Below are 20,249 nucleotides of genomic sequence, written 5' to 3' on the forward strand. Positions count from 1 at the left end.
AGAGATGAGCATGAAGATGAAAGCTGGTGTAAAGCTTGGTGAAGCTGTGGAGAGCGGCTTGAGTCAGGTGATACATTCAGCGTCAAATGAACCTCTTTGGGCGACAGCAGCAGCACGTCTAAACCCGCCTGCTGAGTTATCCTCCCAGGCTTGGGCGCTCTTGCTCCTCTGTGGGTAAATCCTGCCAACACATTCATGGCACAGCGAGCTTCAGCCATGAGCTGCTCTGTGTCTGTATGTGAGGAAACTGTCGGCCAGCGGAGATGAACACCACATGCTCTCAAGACTGTCATGCTTCATCTCTTGCTTGTACCTGTATCTACAAAGGAGGCCTAATTAAGCGCCCCTGTTTGGGTTTTACTGTGTTTAACAAAGCTGTATTGGTGGTCACTAAGCATGTGTGCCAGCTGCGCTGCATTTAGACATGGTTTATACCACCCATATGAATGGCTCGCTACAAGTGAAGGCCCATTGATCGTGAGTAGTGTTTTCCTGGATGTCCCGCATGCTTGTCCTGCTCGCTCCCATCTGGAGGCGATGGGAGAGTTTGGTTGAGTGAAGAAAATGCTCTTTGGCCCGCTGACGATGTCCCAGTCGATTAGCTGTGTCTCATGTGATAATGAAGTCCTTGCCTGTGCTCTCCCTCTGATGACAGACGGTAACGTGCCTCCTACTGTGCACGGAGACATTTTCCACACAGGAGGTTTAAATGTGCGTTCAATTAGACGGCAGGATATCTGTTTTTTTTTTGTTTTTGTTTTTTTTGGGGGGGGGGATAATAGTTGTTCTGTTGAATCGATGAAGATTTAAAAAAAAAAAAAAAGAAAAAGAAAAAACAACCCTGCTCTGTTTTCAATATCCCAGAATGTGTAAATACATTGTTTTGTCCATTCATAGCTAAAAGCCAAGAGAGAGAGAGAGGGGGGAAAAGGAGCTCAGCCTCGGAAAACTGAAACCAGAAAATGATTGAGTTTAAAAGAAAAAGAAGAAAAGAAAAAAAAAAGAATCAAAATGACTGAAAGCATAAATTCAGCTTTTCTTTAAACAATCAGAAATGTTGTCAGATACATCTCTGTTTTATTTTGTCGATCTAACCACATCTACTTTCTGCTTGATTCCTTTTAACCTACTGATGTCTTCATCATTCCCGTCATGAAACCTTCCAAACACAGAAATGAACGTATGTTAAATATAACTCTGTACGCCAGTGTGTTTGTTTGTGCTCTTTATCGATTTGAGTTTTTGTGTGTGTGTTGGTCTGGTACTTTTTAGATGTTGGCTATTTGTTGTCCTGAGCTGTCGAGGAATGTTTCTGTTTATTTGGATGTTGTAACACTAAGCAGGGAGGAAGTCACTCACAGAAACCTCCCCATAGTGTGTGTGTGTGTGTGTGTGTGTGTGTGTGTGTGTGTGTGTGTGTGTGTGTGTGTGTGTGTGTGTGTGTGTGTGTGTGTGTGTGTGTGTGTGTGTGTGTGTGTGTGTGTGTGTGTGTGTGTGTGTGTGTGTGTGTGTGTGTGTGTGTGTGTGTGTGTGTGTGTGTGTGTGTGTGTGTGTGTGTGTGTGTGTGTGTGTGTGTGTGTGTGTGTGTGTGTGTGTGTGTGTGTGTGTGTGTGTGTGTGTGTGTGTGTGTGTGTGTGTGTGCTGGGTTTGATTTATACTAATAATAGACGGGGGGTCTTTTTCTATAACGCACACATACCGATGTCATGGGGTCAACTTCTGCTGCTCATGTCAGGCTCTACTTTTTGGAGTATCCTGTCAAATGTCAGTACATCATGTCTGAAGCCTCTGTGCAGATCACTGAGCGCACAGTTGTGGAGGCCTCTCTCTCTGGGATGTATTCCACTTTGAAGTCATTTGTTATGAGTAACTCTCCACAGGAATACCCCAGCAGAGGAAATGTCTAACAGTTACCCTCGCTGTTAGAAGCTCCATGTTTGCCTTTTTTTTGCGCTGCTGCAGAGTTTGCTGGTCGAGTTTAAATCGCTCTTGGGGTGGGGGGGGGGCTAAAAGTCAAGGTCGCAAAACAGGCAGCAAATTAGAGGTCATTAAAGGTCCTTTCCTAAAGGAAGAATCCTTTGAAAGTGCAACATAACTGGAGCCTCCAGGGATCTTCTCTGTGCTTCAGACCAGTCTGAGTCCATGTTCACACAGAAATGATAACTGCTCTTTCAACCGCACAATTCAGAACATGCACCAAAAAAACAACAACATACTGGCACCCCTAAAAATAATTAACTAGTGACCTTCTTGGTGCTGCACTCTGGCTGCAGGTTTAACCATGAAGGACAACAGCCTGTCTTCACACATGTTAAAACGGTTCCTCCTGTAGAATTTCTCATTTTATGTTTCCATCCAGCCCCTTCTTCAAATGTCAAAGTCCACCTTACTGACTCGTTCAACAGTTCTCCCCATGATCCACACTTCAGATCTGCTGCAGCGAGCCTCAGGGTCTGCTTTACCAACCACTTGATGTGTTTTTTTTTGTTTTTTTTTAAAGAGCAGTTTTCTTATCTCTCTCTCTCTCTCTCTCTCTCTCTCTCTCTCTCTCTCTCTCTCTCTCTCTCTCTCGCTCGCTCGCTCTCTCTCTTTTTTTTTTTCAGGGCCACACAGCCATGCTGAATTGTGGCTGCTGGCACCCAAAGATAAAAGAAGAGTTCATGACCTGCTCCAATGACGGGTGAGTCTGAAATAAGTGTCGTGAGCTCTGACATGAAGGAGCAGGTTTTTAATTTTTGTAAATGTAATATTGTAAATAACGTCATCAAAAGCAGCCTCATCCATTAAAACTCGTCAGAAGAAAAGTCACCAAAAAACCCCAAAAGCACAGGACAGTCAAACGTGTTTACATACCAGGATTAGAATAAGTCTTTATAAATATTTACCAAGTCCATAAGGAAAAGATGTCTTATTATAATAATAATAATAATTTCATCCTTTAACTTATTATTGTGTAGATAGTCCATTCTCTGTCTGTTCTATGATCTCATTTGATTTACAAGGATGTGCAAAAACATTTAGTCTGTGTCATCTGGAATTACAAACATTAAAAAGAACATTATGTCATGATGGAGATTGTTAAAGAAAACCGTCATCCTCCAACCCTCTTCATATTGTCCAGTATTTATTGGAAATTTTCCTAACTTTTTGTCATGTCCGAGACTTTTTTTTTTTTTTTTTTTTTTTCGCTCTCCTAGTCGCTGCCACCAGCAGGGAGTCCTCTAGCCCAGATTTTGCTGCTGGAAATAGAAGCTTGTCCACCCAGCTGTGCATTGACACATGGCACATTTTTTTAAAATATTGGATTCAATCCAAAATGCTGGCCTTTATTTACATGCAGTGATTTCGACCAAAAGCACCAGAGCTGGAGATAAAAACACGTCACACCCAAACACACATTTAAGATCTTCTTGCTACAGAAAGGGGGGGAAAAAAGTTTCCTCTTAAAAGTGACACCCTTACCGTAATACGGCAACGTAACTGTCACCCATAGCTCTTTGTAGAGTCAATATTGGTGAGTGACCACGGTGATGAGTCTAAGTGAGTGTGACAGGCAGCAGCGCAGCAACCCTGTGCTATCATCATCAAGTGGAAACAAGGGCCTCGCTCTGTGGGCAGGCCGCAGCCCACTGTTTACCACTATTCCTTCTCTCCCAGATGTGGGGGGGTGGGGGGGGGGGCTGGTTTATTTAGCTCTGGAAATCCTCCGCTGGCACGTTAGCGCTGGGTGTTGCCCCTGGTCGGCTCACAGGAGAACAAGCGGAGGAGAGGAACCATTCACAGACGGAACAGCTGCATGTGAAGGAGGCTCTCGCGGCAGCAGAGCCGGTGAACAGAGCAACGAGAGATGAAAGAGAGAGAGTGGGCTTGTCTGAAGTGATACACAGGGGGACGATATTTCAATCCAACCTTTCTTCAAATCTCTCATATTGCACCCTAACTTTGCATCACGTTATATACTATGTAGGCTACGACTCTGAAGAGATCTTCCTTAGTCTTCAAATGTGAGGCACATGGATTTCAACAGGTGCCAAACATCCAGATTCACCACTTTAGTCCTTATCTTTGTGCTCTGGTAGGTTAGCTGTTGTGGATTTAAGTATTTAGATTAGCAGTCTCTCTTTCTGGTAAAATGTTACACATTGACTTTATTGGCTTCCCCTAAAAAACCAAAAAGCAAACGATCAAGTCAGATATAAGGAGATTCTGGAGTTGACTCTTGAACTGTATTTTTTTCAGGACTTGAGAGTCTTGGTAGGGATTTTTTTAATTTTATTTTTATGTGTGGTCGATGCCTCCAGCAACGCTCGAGTTTATTGTGGAAGGACTATCAAACAATGCGTCTTCCCTCCATCCTTTTTGAAACAACTTTGGGGGGGGACTCTGCAGGGGCCAGATTGTAGTCAGTGGGCCTCATGGAGCAGCAGTTGGCCGATAGTAACAGCGGGCGTCTGCTACTTCGCTGTATCCTCTTTCATTAACACCTTGGTTGTTTCTCTCTCTCCCAGTGTCGCCCCAATTTAGAGACTCTTTGTTGCGTTTATTTGAAAAGCGTATTAAGTATGATCACTGGACCGCCCCAGCTCCTTCATTTAAGGTCCTCCTTTTAGAGTCTCATTCACAAGGACGGGCCGTTGAATGATTTCCTTTTCCCCTGGAGGAAGTGGACGAGAGGGAAGTACGGATGAAGAGCAAGAATGCAGCAGCAGGGTGGTAGTGATTGTCCTTGGACACTGAGGGTTCAATGAGGCTTAAGCAGAACCGTGTGACTCAATACCGTCTGCGAGAAGCCTTCCGCCTCAGACTGGTGTGAAAGTTTCTTCTTCTGTCATTCTGTTTGACAGTCGTCTGACTGTGAAAGTGTCTTCCGAACATTGTTCGATATATGTATATATATATATGTGTGTGTGTGTGTGTGTGTATATATATAGACACACAGACACACACATATACGTGTGTGTGTGTGTGTGTGTGTGTGTATATATATATATATATATATATATATATATATGCGATTCCAAACAGGCCAAATCCATATTAAGCATTCAGCCACTTTGACTAAATCTCTGCTGAAAGGCTAAACACCTTGAAATCGGCTGATTTTGATTTCTTGGAAAGCGAAGGCCGTTCATGAAGGCTTACTCCGGATGAAAGAATTTTCATTGGCAGGATTGAAGTCGAATTAATCCACAAATATGGACGAGAGCTTCCTTGAGCTGCGGCGTAATTCTTGATGGGCAAAATCAAAACAGTAGTCACTTAAACGTTGAATAGATTATGTTCAAGGTTCACAAACTTGGCCGCGTTCTGTCCATTTGTTCAACTATGACTATTATTGTGGAAACTGGAAAGCTTCGCACCAAAGGCTCTTCATGGATATGACACTGCGGCTTTTCGGTTTGACTTTGTGTCGTTTAGTGTTCCCCCCCGGAGGCCGATTAAAAATGCATGTTATGCTGTTTCTTTTTTGTGACTGAAATTTCAGCTAGCGGAGCAGAGGATAGGACAAACGGCGACTTTCTAATCGGGACCACATGTTAGTTCGAGTCGAGAGACGCACACAAGCGCGAGTGAACACACAAATACACACAATTGGAGGAATGTTTCCAGGAGGTTTGAATGCCAGGGATTCCCTTTGTGCTGGCCTGATGTCAGAGCTGCAGCTGGATTTGGCTGTAAAGGAAGGAGACCCTGAGGACGACATGGTCACACTAAGTAGATTCATGATCTGCAGCTTTGATACATTTTAAGTAGGAGTAGCTCTGTTTTTCTTGATAACTGCTTGCATTATCATTTTTTCCAACAAAATATTTGTCAACGCTTTGAGCGATGCTGCTTGTTGATGGCTTACATTGCCATTTTTTTTTTCTCTTTCTGAGGGGAAGAGGCCCCTTGCTTGCTTGCTTAGTGTGACAGAACAGGGACAAAGACTAAGAACACACCTCAAACATTGTGTGTGAACATGTTGGGGCCATTCACACAGTCAAACACATCAGGTTCATGCACAGTCCAGCTTGTCTCAAGCTGTTGCTCACCTTACACTGCAAGTGTTCCATATCTCGCCCAAGAACGCACATACCTATGCCTTTTTAAAAGAGTGCAGTCATCCTTCATGTTCAATTTACAACCAGGGTGGATTTTTTCACTGTCAGGACCCTCTTTAGTGATGGAGCTTATCAATCAGATTTTATGATTACATGTAAAAAGCTGTCTTCTCTTCTTTTAGCTTGAGCTAATCGAGCCCCTTCTCCTTCAGATAATATAGACCTGTGAGGAGTTTTTACATGGTTATAAAACAGACTTGAAGGAATCTCTGTGTGTGTGAAAAGACCGATCGCGACACACTGAGGACGGGATGACTCCAACCCTGAATCAACAACCTTTTTTTTTTTTTTTTCAAGTTATTTTTTGGGCCATTTTTGCCTTTTATTGGGCAGGAGATCTGAAGAGAGACAAGAAAAGTTGAGAGTAGAAAGTTGGGGGTGACATGCCAGCAAAGAAGCAGGATCGGATTCAAACCCCGGACTGCTGCGATGAGATCTAAAACTTTTGTGAGCGCTACTTAATAAAATCACCAACACTTACGAGGTACTACTTTGCCAACGGGGGGCGCCAGAGTCAACACAAAACAGAAGGGCGCAGAGTTTTCCGTAATGATGACAGTTAGTGGGATTATTACAACAAGTCCAAGAAGGTTCGTAGAAATCACGACGACCGACGTGAGCAGTACAGAGCAGCCAGGTTTACCACGTCTACTAGCATGAGTTCCCCTGCAATTTCCACCCTTAGCTTACATGATGTCATCAACCCACCCACTGGCTCACAGTGAAAAACCGCTACGGTTAACTCCACGTGCACCCCTACCAGACAGGAAGACCTTTGCTTTAACCATCTGACTCTTTCTTCTTTTTGCTTTCTTTGCTTGAGTGCGCCTGCGTCTGTACCTCCTCCCCAAATCGTTCTCTTTATTACCCGTTCTCTATCGTCGCTATTAGCCGGCATGCAGAGTGGAGCGTCTCCTCGCTCCTAATCCGTCGTTCTCATCACGAATGCCCCAGTTATCCAGTCAACCAGCCGTCCGACAACAAAACCTGTCCACATCACCAGAATGTGACCGACGCGTACAGTAAATCCTCAAAGCAGATTGTACGCCATTCTTCTCCATTCTTTCTTCTTATCTCATCACCTTTGGGAAGCGATCCGAGCAGCCGCAGCTCCCACCAGGACGACAACCTTGACGCACAGATACAATCTGGAGCCTAGGGAGCTGTCACTGTGCAGTCGAAGTGTGAATGACAGTGGAACCTCATACAGGGCTGCATGCATGACCAAGGATGTATGGGTCTCATTTTATAGTATTCACCTCTCGGTCTTTGAAGCGTTCGTGCAGGAAAAGGAGGCTGCTGATTGAAGGGGGAAACGGGGAAGGGAAGAGAGGAACAGGTGGTTCTGTTTTCAGTACTTAGTTCTTGTCGCATGTTAATATTTTGACACCTCATACCCTTCCATTGCTATTAGTTTCCTAAGACAACTACCTCCTCTGACAGAATAATACCTGGAAGCTGCTTCAGATGTTTCCAGCGAGAATAGAAAAGTAATTAGTTTCTAAGCTCTTTCTTCAGATACAGAAGGGTTTTTTTTTTGTTTTTTTTACACTTCAATTAAAAGTGCTCGAGTACCTCCTGTTATACGCAAGAGTTAGCATTTCCCTCTCCTGCTCTGCGTCTCAGCCCTCACAGATGAAGGGTGTGCAGTGATTGCCAGCGCTGCCACATTCTGGAAAAGGTCCCTCAGCCCTTTTTACGATAAATAGCATTCCGGGTTTTGTGTGCCACGCGAAAGGTCATGTTGTCTTTAGTGGCCTGACAGACGCCGCCTCGAGTCTTCAGTAAACAAAATGGAGACGTCTTGTGTGGGAGCAGCAGGTGGACCAATTTGTCATCAAGTCCGCCACCATCGCTCTTCCTCATTCACTCTCACACAAACACGCGTGTATCTGCTCACGTAAACACTTGCTGCACAATGCAGTAGCTCTTCACGTTGCACTTAGGCGACCCTCGTGCTTTTTTTTCCCACCAGAGGTTTTTTTTTTTTTTTTTTGATTTATTGACAGCTTTGGTTTATGTGGATTTAAACGCAGCCATGCATCAAACAGAGTTTTATTTGACCCTTGCAAGTCCTCACTCGAACCATATGTCTTGAGCTGGTATTTGTATCATATTGTTCGAGTTATCCAAACACAGTTGAGTGTGTCTGTCTGTGACTTTTGTAGCCGGCCTCAGAGGAATCCTTCCCTGGCTTTGAGCAGCACCACTGACTCCATGTTTATACTCCTTCTGCTGACCTCGTGACCCAGAGGTCGAGATGCTCACTAAAGCAAGCAGGGTGTCACAGACGCATTTGGACCCACTCTGTCTGGCATCAGAGACTGTGTGGGTGTGTGAGCGGTTTGTTAGATATGTTTATGTGTAGACGTTTAGGCAGATCAGTGGAGGTGTCAGGTTCTTGTAGTAATTAGTAGATTTTCCTCTTTGTCATCAACTGTCTTCTTCTTCATCACCGTCTGTATTTGTTTTTGTCATGTATTCTTTAGGACTTTATCCTTGCTCATACATTTCTTCTTTGAGCCCTGACGAGGTGTGAACAGAGTTAGATGAAAAGAGAATGACTAAGTTAAGGTGGGTTAAGTTGAGAGCAACACCACTTGCTTGGATGTCCTCTAAAGAAAGCCACACAGAGTCAGAGGTGAATTGGTTCATCTTGTTTCAATACAAATGTAAAGTTTTGGGTATTTTTTTTATTTTATTTACCAGATAATTGAATTAACAAAAAAGTTACTTTGTCGTCTTCATTTTTGTATTTAATATTTTTTATATATTTTTTAATATTAATATAGCTTTTTTTTTTTTTTGGTACGAATGGACAACTAGCCCTAAAATATGAACAGGAATTGTTTTGTGGTTGATGATTAATTCCAAGGCTATAGGGACATCCTTGCTGTATCTTGAATTCTCTGATGAATTAAAGCAGCACTTTTAATGTTTGAAACCTTGATTTCAGGACCTTTTTGGAATAAATTCACCTTTTGCTCCTCTTGCTGGACTTCATGAAATCCTCAGACATGACTGTCACATTGGCCTGCTGCTGTGCTGTTTGCTAACCGCTCATCCCTTGTGTCCACGTCTAAAGGCACACTGCATCATAAGTCATTATGTTGTTGGCTGCTGTTGATGTCTAACTAAGTTTAGAGGCTCGGATACTTTGTGACTGTCTTATGATGGGGGATTATTTATTTGTTTCTCTGTCTCTCCATAGCACTGTGCGCACGTGGGATGTGCAGTCTGACAAGAAACACAAGTCCGTGTTCAAGCCGCGCTCCTTCCAGGGGAAGAAGGTCATCCCCACGTGCTGCGCCTACAGCCGTGATGGGAAGCTCGTCGCGGCGGGCTGCCAGGACGGCACGATCCAGATCTGGGACAGGAACCTAAGCGTGAGTTCTAAAACCAACCACAACAGTATGTAGAAGGCTGTAAACTCAGGAAGTCTGTTTGTTATGGCCCGCAGTGCAGACTCATGAACCTTAGGTCATCCGGTCAGAGGGCAGAGAGGTCAAAGTTCAAAAAGTCATTAACACTGACCAGAATTCAAAATTCCTGCTTTTCAAATTCATCTGTTCATACTGGGAGTAAGTGAGAATGTTCTCCAGTCTCTCCAGTGTTTACTCTGTGATCCCATTTATCAGGAACATCGCAGTCAGCTTCAACTTATGTTCCATTGAGTCCTGCAGAAAGAGTCTGAACCCATGCGTTTCTTCGACTCAGCATTGCTAGCAGTTAGCCAGCTACCATGTAAACCCTTGTTTGTGTGCTGTCACCCATTTGGTTTGTAGTGGACCATTTTGTAGCCTTGTGATGGCATTTTCTTGTTTTTTTTTTTTTTTTATTCATATGTGACCATATTTGGACAACAGATGAATCCAAGTGTTACATCTCAAGTTTTAGAAAGAATGTGGACAGGCAGGTGGTCTGAAGACAATATCTCCCCCCCCCCAAATGGCTCAAAATAGCTGATTATGTCACTGAATTAACTGACGTGTGATGATTAAAAAGAGGTTCATAAAAAGTTACTGGGAGGCCAAATCCCAATTACTCTCTTTACATTTTCCACTGTTTGTTAATTATGTAATTAGTGGATCAAAGTGTGCGTTCCATTCTTCAAGACTCACACTGTTGAGGTAATAGTTGATCTTGGCTGCTCTGTGGCATTGCATTACTTGTATCTGACTGTTTTCACTGGAGTTATTTGACAAATAGTCGCAGACGATCAAAATGACTTCCATTCAGTGTTCGAGAACGCGTCTCCTCCGTCTTTTGTCAAGGAGGTTCAACATGCCGTTCTTTCAATCCCGCAGTCTCCCCTTCCTTCATGCTGTCACAATAAAGCAGGACTCGCTGTTGCTTCCCTTCAGTCGGTGACGGTCCAGGTGTGGCGGCTGGCTGTGCTCTCGCTTGATCGCGAACATTACAAAACAGACGGGGAGAAGAGAGAGAGAGAGAGAGAGAAAAGAAAGAAAGTTGAGAGGTTCAGTTAGAGAGGGAGGGGGGGTCGAGGCTTCGGGGACCAGAAGCAATCGTAATTCAGTACTTGGATAGAAGACGGTTTTCAGGCTTCAGTCCAGTTTGGTGTTGTCTTACATCAATGGGAAGCTTTTATGCAAACACACTTTAAAAAGTTACTTTTCCAAGGTGTTAGAAACATCACGGTCACTCGTTTGGGAGTCCTAAAACATTATGAACCAACATTTTAAGACTGGACATAAAACCAGATGGAGGACTACACACGCATGTAGCTGTAAAGAGTATCGAATACAGCCACTATTAAACATCCAAGCAGTTCTTTTGCTGTCAGTGTTTTTGAATATTTCTACTCGAGCTCTTTTGTCTCACTACATATCTTTCCATCTGTCCGTCCCCTTTGTGTAGACGAGGTTGAATGCCTCCGTTTGTTAGTTTGTGTAAGAATAGTGACAATTAAGCTGTAGTTAGTGAGTTGGAACAGCTTGATTGGACTAAGGGGCTTATCCAGATTAGTCAAATGGGAAGTAGGCTACCCGATAATTACTCCCAACAGTCAACTTTGTAATCGCAGGACAAACAGAACGTGTACGTAGCTAGATGGAGGATTTGTCTTCTCTGTCTCTCTACGTTCCCATTGTCATTGCCCCCCCCCCCCCCCCCCCCCCCTCCGTCCCTGCACCACTCTGGATGAAGCTCTCAGAATTTATTACCCCTCTTTGACCAAAACTAAATATTTACCCTGCGTCACATAGCAGCTTACTATAGTCATGTCTGTAGCGTGACCACTGGAGCCCGTCCTGTTTGAATGGCTCGAGAATTTCACCGGTGCCCTCTGGCCTAATCATCGACCTGGGCCGCTGACTCAAATCCAGCCACAAGCCTAAAAAGGAGTCCACCTCCCGATGCTTTTTTATGACCGCTCCCATCCCCTACTCAAAGGAGGCCTATCTCCCGCTGTATCGCTGCTTATTACTCATGGCCCGAATATGCAGGCAGATCAATCAGGATCAATCACACACATGACCTTGTTCTCCATCTCAGCCCGAAGACAAGCTATTGAGGTTGACGCATCTCGCTCTTGAACCCTGACATGAGCTGATTGATCCTACGATGGAAGTCAAGGAGGGGGGGGGGGGGGGGGGGGGGGGTGCGTCTAAATGGTTGCCAGGTAATGCGCACTCTGCAAGACTTTGTGCACTTTGTGCAGACCTGAGCTCAAAAAAAAAAAAAAAACATTACCACAGAGATCTGGGGAATGTCTTGATGTCACTGGATGACGTCGATTTTTCTAGACATGAAAGCGGTCCCGAAAAAAAAATAGGTAGTTTTGATGAACTCCTCAAGTCGGGGAGCGTTATCACGAGATGACGAAACTGGCAACCTCTCTCTCGCTTTCTGCATCATGAAAACCAGCTCATTGTTCAAAGCTCGTTCTTTCACATCTCATCACCACGTCCTTATTCTCCACCCATTCACTTTCATCGTGTCCTGCGTAATTTGACCACCATCATTGAGCAGCTCCTTATTTGTGCTGCTATAGGGCCCTCAAGGACCCTCAACACAGTAATGTGACTGTGTATCACTGTAAAGGAGTTACTTAATACAAGATTGGGAACGGAAGTTTAGACCAAAAAAGTCAGAGAAGAACTTCTTAAAGTCCAATAAAAATGTTTACTAAACCGTCTATGATTGACAACGGGAGGCTCGTCTGATAAAGAGGTTTGTTGAAGGGTTAAAAAAAAGAAAAAAGAAAGCTACCCGTTTATTAGTTACATCTGATTTCACTTACATATTTGTTTTGAATGTTACATGTTCTGTACAGGATTAAAGTCGAGTTTTGCCAAGTTTGTAGCGGAGAAGAAGGAAAAATATGGACTCTTAAATAACGAGCTGTGAGATTATGTGGACACTGGCTTCAGTGTGCTCCTCTCTCTCTTTCTCACACACACACACACACACACACACGCACGGCAGCAGGCAGCCATCCCCTACTTGTTGATTTCCATGAAAGATCAGAGCAGCTGTTAAGGACTGCGGTTTGGCCACTCGATCCTCAGAAAGTAGCCGAGGTCAGAGTGAGATGTTACGTCAGACTTCACAGCGAGCATCAGTAAGTCTTTCAGGTGTGCGGTTGTAAAAGTATGGAGGCTGGGGGTCGAAGCAGAGCCTGGCAGTATTTATACTATGATGGTCAGATAGTGTGGTTGGGAACAGTTGGCGCAGTGGTAGATTGTTATCATAGTCTGCTGAGGATGAAACCCAATGCTCTATTCCTTTAGCTATTTATCAACTCCCGCTGCTCCACGGATGTATCAGTGTGTCCAAAACGCAGACCTTGTATGCTTGCGCAAAAAAAAAAAAATCCTACAGAAACGTGTCCGCGTTTAATATCGGTGCACAAAATAACCCACAAAGGCTTTCCTTCAGTTTCATCGGCCCGATGCTTTCTCAAGGCTCGAGAGAAGGGCATAGCTCACAGAGGATGTCATGAGGCTCGAGATGAGTTACAAACAACATATGAGAATCCAGTTTCACAAACCGGCTGTGTAGATTATCACAGGAAGCGAACACCACGGCATCTACCGACGGCAGCCAACATCAGGATAGTAAATAAACACTCCGGCGCTCACGACCACAGTAAATGATCTAGAAATAGCTGGCGAGGGTGTATGTTTGCGATACTCAGCTAAAATAACCACCGGCTACCTATAAAAGGGACTACTTTCCTGACTGAGATAATTATTCATGTCTGAATGAGATTAAGTGTTTCCTGCTTCGTAATGATTAGGCTACAGTATTTTTGACTCGACCCCATTTATTGTCCTGGTCTGTTTTTCTTTCCATTATTTCCTCCTGTTGGACATGAGTTGTCTTACCTCTTTCCACCTGTTCAGGATGAGAGCTTAGTTTAGAAATATGGACATGTCTTTCCTGTACTAGCACAACAGACAGTATAACCACAACAGTGGAACATAAAAAAGGGGTTCAAACACAGCATGCGCCAACAGCAGATGGTGTTAATTTTAGAAAGAAAGACGTCACATGTGGAGTGATTCATCACAGGCCGAACAAGAGCTCATAACTTTTCTCACAAGTTGACCTGAGAGAACCTGGAAAAACATTCATTTTGAAGGTCCCGTTTCAAGGAATTGAAGGAACATCGCTCGCGTCCTCTCTGAAGTTCCACACGGCTCATTTCATCGCCTTCCTCTCGCCGTATATTTAGTGTGTGTGATACCACGTTTTCAGACGACGTGTTCCCCCAATCCCGCAACTCTGAACGTGTCAGTCAACGCCGTCATTCCCCCCCACAACGTTTCCAACCTGCCAGGAGCATCCTCTGCATGAACCCATTTTTTTTTTTATGACGTGCCATTGACGTGTTGCATGTAACAGCTCATAAGACAAGATAATTGTGAGAACCGGTTCACTCGCAGAGCCTCTTATTGACCCAACACAACCAACAATGCATGGATGTTTAACCTCGTTACATATGGGGAATGCTATGTTTGGTTATGCTCCTGTTTGTCTCCGAAAACACACAACACAGCTGTTCATTAGTCAATATGATGGCACACTGACTGCATATATACCCCCTCCTGTTGTACAAAAAAGAAGCCAGAAGACCACCGGGGACGAGTGCTGACCTATTGGTCTTGGTGAAGTCATTTGGAGTAAGTCCACAGTAAGGCCAGTCGAGATTGGCCAAAAGACGCAGTGAAACTGGTGTCCCCGCCTTTACCACTTACCAAAACAGAAATTTAACTTACCGATTTTATAAAAAAAGAAAAAAAAAAAACAGATCTTTGAGGTCAGAATAATCCACAGCAGAACAGATTGTTGCGTCAGTTTGAAGCGGACACTCACGGCTCTGGAATGTTGAAAGACTTTGCTAATGCATATCCCACGGAGCAGTAGGAGCCCATTTGTCAGAAGAGTTGTCATGGATGTCTTTACACTTTCACATTAAATAACTTATTCGACTACATTTCAAAAGGAACACTTTGGCATAAATCAGCATAATAGTCATGTCCCATCTGTTAACACGGTGTAGGAGGTGCTTAAGACGTACACTGCAGCCAGTCAGGAGGGGGAGCTCCAAATGTTTTGGCTTCACTTTTGGGAAGCTGTCATGTCATCCATCTTTTTACATGATACAAGTAGTACGATTTGAAACGGGGCCGCCCAAGGTTTCCTCATTGGAGTTGTTTTGTTGAAGTAAAATCGTCAATTCTCCGAGCTCAGTCTTCCTCAAGGTGAAACGGTGTGTTTGGCTGGATTCAAGCCTTTCCCATAATGCTTTAGCTGCTGTCTAGTAGGTCAGAGATAACCCGTGGCCAGGCTGTAAGATTAGACATTGTAGTTCATATATTTAAATGACCTCTTGACTTCTTATTTAAGTCAATTTTAAAGCAGCACATCAAAGAATAGGCAGGTGTAAGATAACAAACAGGCCAAATGGATTTTAGTTGGAGGTAATAAAAAGAGGTAAATGATGATGGAAGGCAGGAAATTATCCCTGCAGAGACTAAAGAGGCGAGAAGGCCACGGGCTGGAAAAGAAGAGTCCATGCTATCTCCAGTTCAAGGTAACAGTGTTATCTGTCTCGTCCAAGTTAATAACTTCCCTCCATTTACTTTGGAAGTGAAGCGCGCCCTCGTTTCCTTCTCTCTTTTTTTTTTTTTCATGAGGACACATCAGTCTTTCACCTCACACTCTCTCCTGCCTTTTTTTTTCTGGGCCAATTTTTTCCTCTATCTTATCGGTCCTCCACACTCTGTGCTCACCTCGAATTCCTTATCCAGCCCTCGGAGTCAAAAGACTGTATTGCAGCACTTCTCTTTTCACTGATTTATTTGCATTCCGTTTAGAATTAATGAAAATGTTGCCGTATAAACCAAGGTTATGTTTGTTTGAGTGTTTGCAGGCCTACTTCTCAGGCTGTTGCGTCATGGTTTTTCTTTTAATGATCGATCGTGGTAACCTGGCCTCGGAGGCAAAACTGAGGCACTGGGAAGTCAATGAGGAGAGAGCAGAAAGTGGACATGGACCATAAGGCATAATATGAAATGCTGAAACAATGACTTGATTAGTTTGATTAGAGATGTAAAAACATTCAGCAGCATATTTTACATGAGGTTATGTGCTGCTTTTATAGATTCAAACACTTGTGGATGAAAAGTCTTTGGATCTTTGAAAGCTTTAAATACAAAAGAAGATATTTGGAATCATTAAAAGATCTACTAGAAATTGAAAATTTTAAGACTAAGCAAATTATTTGATGCAAAGATGCCCAAATAAATGTATTAACACAACATTTAAGAATGAACGTCTCAAAAATTGGCAACTTGTGTCCAATGCTGTGATTGGTATCATTCTTGGGCGATACTTTGGTCAATAAATGTATTTCTAATAATTTATTTGAGCACGTTTTGGTTTCTTATCATCGGTGAGTGGAAACTAAATGTCGAATGAAGCTGCATCAATTATAAAGTCATTCAGTTTGTTCAAAGGTGATTTCTTCCTGTGTGTTTGAGAGGAAGCGAAAGAGGGGGGAGTTGTCGAGCTGGGTTATTTTCATCCTGGAGCTGAACACACACACACACACACACACACACACACACACACACACACACACACACACACACACACACACACACACACACACACACTCTTCGTATAACAGTAGTACACTATTTGCACTGAGAAGGTACACTGAATGGCGGGCCATCTTGGAAACAGCTGTTTTCAAAGTGAATCTCAAAAAGCTTCTGTTTGCAGAGGACGTGTCTGCCGTGGCTGGGACTAATTAGAAGCGCTTTGGATGAACAGCGTGGTAATTTGTCTCGGGTTCGAGAATGAGCCGTAAAGGCCAACAATGTTTCTCTTTCTTCGACATCTGTATGAAAGGAACGTTTCAAAGATGAGATTCTACTCCCTTTTAACTCTCGTCTCAGCTCCACACGATGACCCGCGACTGAAATGTCAGTCAGCCTTCTTGGTTTTCAGCCGTACATGTTGATCATCGCAGCCAAGCTGAGTAAGGTCACATTCTCATATACAGCGACATGCCGGAGAAATAGTTATGAGGGCAGAATTATACACACTACAAGTCTCAACAACAAGGACTTTAATGGAGCTCTCTTACTGCTGCTTTTTTTTTTGTTTCAACAAATCCAAAACACAAACTTATTCAGCTCAGGCAACTTTGGTCAAATGTCTTAAAGTCTGTTTCCCAGATCTTCCGGATTGAGATCATCTTGATGAACTGCTTTGTTTTTAGCGTCTCAAAGATTGGGATTATTCAGAGGTCGTGTCCATTCCGTCATTTATTTCACTGCAAAAACATTGTCGGAATGATTTTCTTTTCTTTTCTTTTTTTTCTGTTCATACTGCTGCAGTGATGTCGCTCAGAGGGGGTCCATGTCGACATGAACCTTCTCTGCAGAGACACAAAGAGAAAGCAAGTAGACTGTTCAAAAGCTGCACAGTGTTTTTTTTTAATTTATTTATTTATTTTTAAATGTTTCTACTGGTCTGTGAAGACTCATGGGGAATACTGGCTGGAAGAAAATTCATTGATTTTTAAACAAAAGTGACAGATTTCTCTGTCAGTTCTGCTTTAATTAAACTCTGTAATCTCTCTTCAGATCTGACTTAGCTTGTTATCATCGGGGTTAATAGATAACCATCTCCGGCCTGATGAGCTACCAGAAACCAACAGACGATATCAAACTTGAACAAGCTTTACACCACCTCGGACCTAGGAGTTCTTTGTCCATTTATTCAGAGAGCGGACTTTAAGACTTTGTTAATGATCACAATGACTCGCACATGTGCTGTTGAGAAGCTCTTCTGTTATTTGCTTTTTAATGGTTTTAGGTTTCATGTGTGTCACTTTAAAAACTGTCGTTGCTACTGGCTGATCGCTGTGACCCTAATACTGCTTTAAGTATAGGTTGTATGAAAAATCCACAGCACCGCCATGTTAACCCAGGGCTGCTGGCTGGTTCGCTGTTCAGTAGGAATATTAGAATAATATTGAAGGTCGGAGCACGGGAAAAACTCCAAATACTCTGTGTCTGGCAGACAGGCAGCTCAGCCTGCCAAGGTAAACGTCTGTGGTCTGGAGTGCTGCTTGAGAGCGTGGTGGGTACAGCGTGCGTGAAGTTGGTGACATTTCATAAGTAGTGGCTGGGCTTTAAAGTAGAAAATATTTGACGCTGTTTTATGGAGGAAATTGAAACGGCGTGTGTTGAAGACACCGAATGAAAAGGTGTTTTTGTTGCTGCTTTGAGCGCCTAAAACTTCAGCCTCTGAAACAGAGAGAGAGAGCAGTTTCATAATAAAGTACATCATGATATCGTACAGACTGTGTTTAATATTGATACGCTGTAGTTACTGCTGTGTTTATGGGAAAGACAGGAAGCTAGTCGAGCCACAATCGACTTCATACGTCGTTATTTCTGTTTATAAAGGTTCTAAAGCTGGAGCATCAGGACTTCTCCATGAACATTTATTTTATTCTTCCTTCTCTTTTTTTTTTTTAGGTGCACACTAAATTTCACTGTAAACAAGCACACATCCCCGGATCGGACACGTCCTGCCTGTCCTTTTCCTACGATGGCGTGACTCTGGCTTCACGTGGAGGTAAGGAAGTCGGCTCCTTCAAATCCAAATCAGCAGCCCCGCACAGATCCTCCGTCTTTTAGGTCCGATGGTTAGTCCCTTCATTCAAAGCGAGGCGTCTGAGAAGAGAAGTAAAGTCTCTCTCTTTTTTGAGTTAAAAAAAAACAAAAAAAACAGGAGCCACAACCAATCGACTGTAAAGTACAATCAACCTATACACAGTTTGTGTTTTGGTGTCTGAGCTCATCGGGAGTAAACGTGAATAAGTCTCTCGAAGAGCCTTGGCTGTAAGTCGAGACAACACCATGCTCTACGGGAACATGAATAACTGTTCCACCATGATGACTGTGTATTGTAATCAAACGGTTAATATATCTGCCGTCTCCATCGGTTTCCAAGGTGATGACACCCTGAAGATGTGGGATATACGCAACTTCAGGAAGCCTGTGAATGTAGCTACCGGCCTCACCAACTTCTTCACAATGTAAGCCAAGATCTGTGCTCCTCATTCTAATGAATCATACGTATAAATAACATACGGCTCTACTGAATGTGTGTGTGATTTCCCTCATCAGGACCGACTGCTGCTTTAGTCCAGACGATAAGCTCATCGTAACGGGGACGTCGGTGAAGAAAGAAGAGGGGAACGGAAAGTTGGTGTTCTTCGACCGGGCCTCCTTTCAGAAGGTTTACGAAATCGAGGTCACAAACGCAGTAAGTTCCCGCCTTCCCATCTGTGCGACCACAAGATGTTTCTCAGCCGAGTCGATCCAATATGTGGGATGCAAACCAAAAGTGACCCAAGATGATGCACAGTGGAAAAGAAACACAAAAGGAATCCGCTGTGAAACAATAAAAAGTTAATGAAAACAACGTGCATGTCCTCGACGCACTGAGTCGATTTGCCAACTGCAGCCTCGACATGTTTGTGTTTGGTTGAAACGGCAGCAGCGAAACGTCCCTCGAATGGAAGTGGGAGGTTCATTTAACTCACTGTTTGATCCAACGGATGATTGTTTCAATGGATGAGGTCAGGAGTGCATTAATGTCAGTGTGCATTTATTAAAGCTAAATCTTGGAGGAGAAATGTCCAAGTCGCTCCTCTGAAACAGAGATCTTTGCAGGAAGAGGAGCGATGAAGTCGCTCTCGCTCCGGTTAATGGGCCTTGCTCCCGTTGCTCTACTGCCCGGACGTGAACCAGCACAGAGGCTGGACGGCATCTCGTAGAAGCACGCGAGTTTGGAATTATTTGAAAATGTAGATAATTGCGAGATGAATCATTTTTAAAATAAGTAATTTTTTGGTCAATTAAATGGCAAAATGCCTCCTGTAATTGTTTATTCAAATAATTGAACACTATGGCTAGTTTTACCTCGGCAGCTGCAGAACTCGATGCATCTTTTCATCATCTTGTCCCAGTTGAAAGATTGACAGTAGCAGGATTTCAGAGAAAACACAGAGGAAGAAGCTCAGAGAAAGTGAGAGTAATTTGACCTTTCCTTTCGGCGAGATCTTCCCACAAAGCTTTGGCAGCCAAGCGTCTGACGCTTTCCTACGTTCCGCGTTCTACCTACTCGAAAATCTAATTATCTGCATGTTCCGCGACACTGTCAAACACGTTCGCATACAGCACATTATAGTAATCCTACTTTCTCGGAATTCCATTTTGGTGAGGGGCAGGCAGCCATAGGTGCTGAAATAAAGGGCAGAGGTGCTGTCTGCTGCAGAAACACTTCTGTTGTTGCTTTCTGCTCTCTCCTTGTGTTTCTATAGCCACGACAGTAACGGAGGCTAACGGCTTCTTTCTTGGTCTCTAGCTAAGGCATGACACTCTCACATTGGCCACAGAGTCAAACATGTTTGAGAGAGGGGAGAAAGACACAAAAGCTGTGTTTGTGTGTCCGAGCATCTCCCCCCCCCCCCCCCCCCCCCCCTGCCAGCCAGCTGCTGTTAGTTTCAATGCTTTGCCAAGGTTTGCAAGCTAAGCGCACACCCGGCTGCACAAACCGAGGGGAGGGCCGTCTGTGTTTTAGGCTGACCTA

The 20,249-nt window shown here is 43.7% G+C and overlaps 1 protein-coding gene across 2 annotated transcripts in view; it reads left to right on the top strand.

Annotated features, from left to right (window-relative positions):
* Positions 1 to 20,249, top strand: part of wdr70 (WD repeat domain 70) — a 36,711-nt gene that overhangs the window by 5,519 nt on the left and 10,943 nt on the right. For both annotated transcript variants that reach the window (XM_079363983.1, XM_079363984.1), the window contains exons 9-13: positions 2,604 to 2,680; positions 9,316 to 9,490; positions 18,128 to 18,227; positions 18,606 to 18,690; positions 18,782 to 18,920. In XM_079363983.1, the coding sequence (XP_079220109.1) occupies positions 2,604 to 2,680; positions 9,316 to 9,490; positions 18,128 to 18,227; positions 18,606 to 18,690; positions 18,782 to 18,920 (576 nt within the window). The remainder of the gene's footprint in view (positions 1 to 2,603; positions 2,681 to 9,315; positions 9,491 to 18,127; positions 18,228 to 18,605; positions 18,691 to 18,781; positions 18,921 to 20,249) is intronic.

The sequence above is a fragment of the Symphodus melops genome (genome assembly GCF_947650265.1).
Source record: "Symphodus melops genome assembly, chromosome: 16".
Lineage (NCBI taxonomy): Eukaryota > Metazoa > Chordata > Actinopteri > Labriformes > Labridae > Symphodus > Symphodus melops.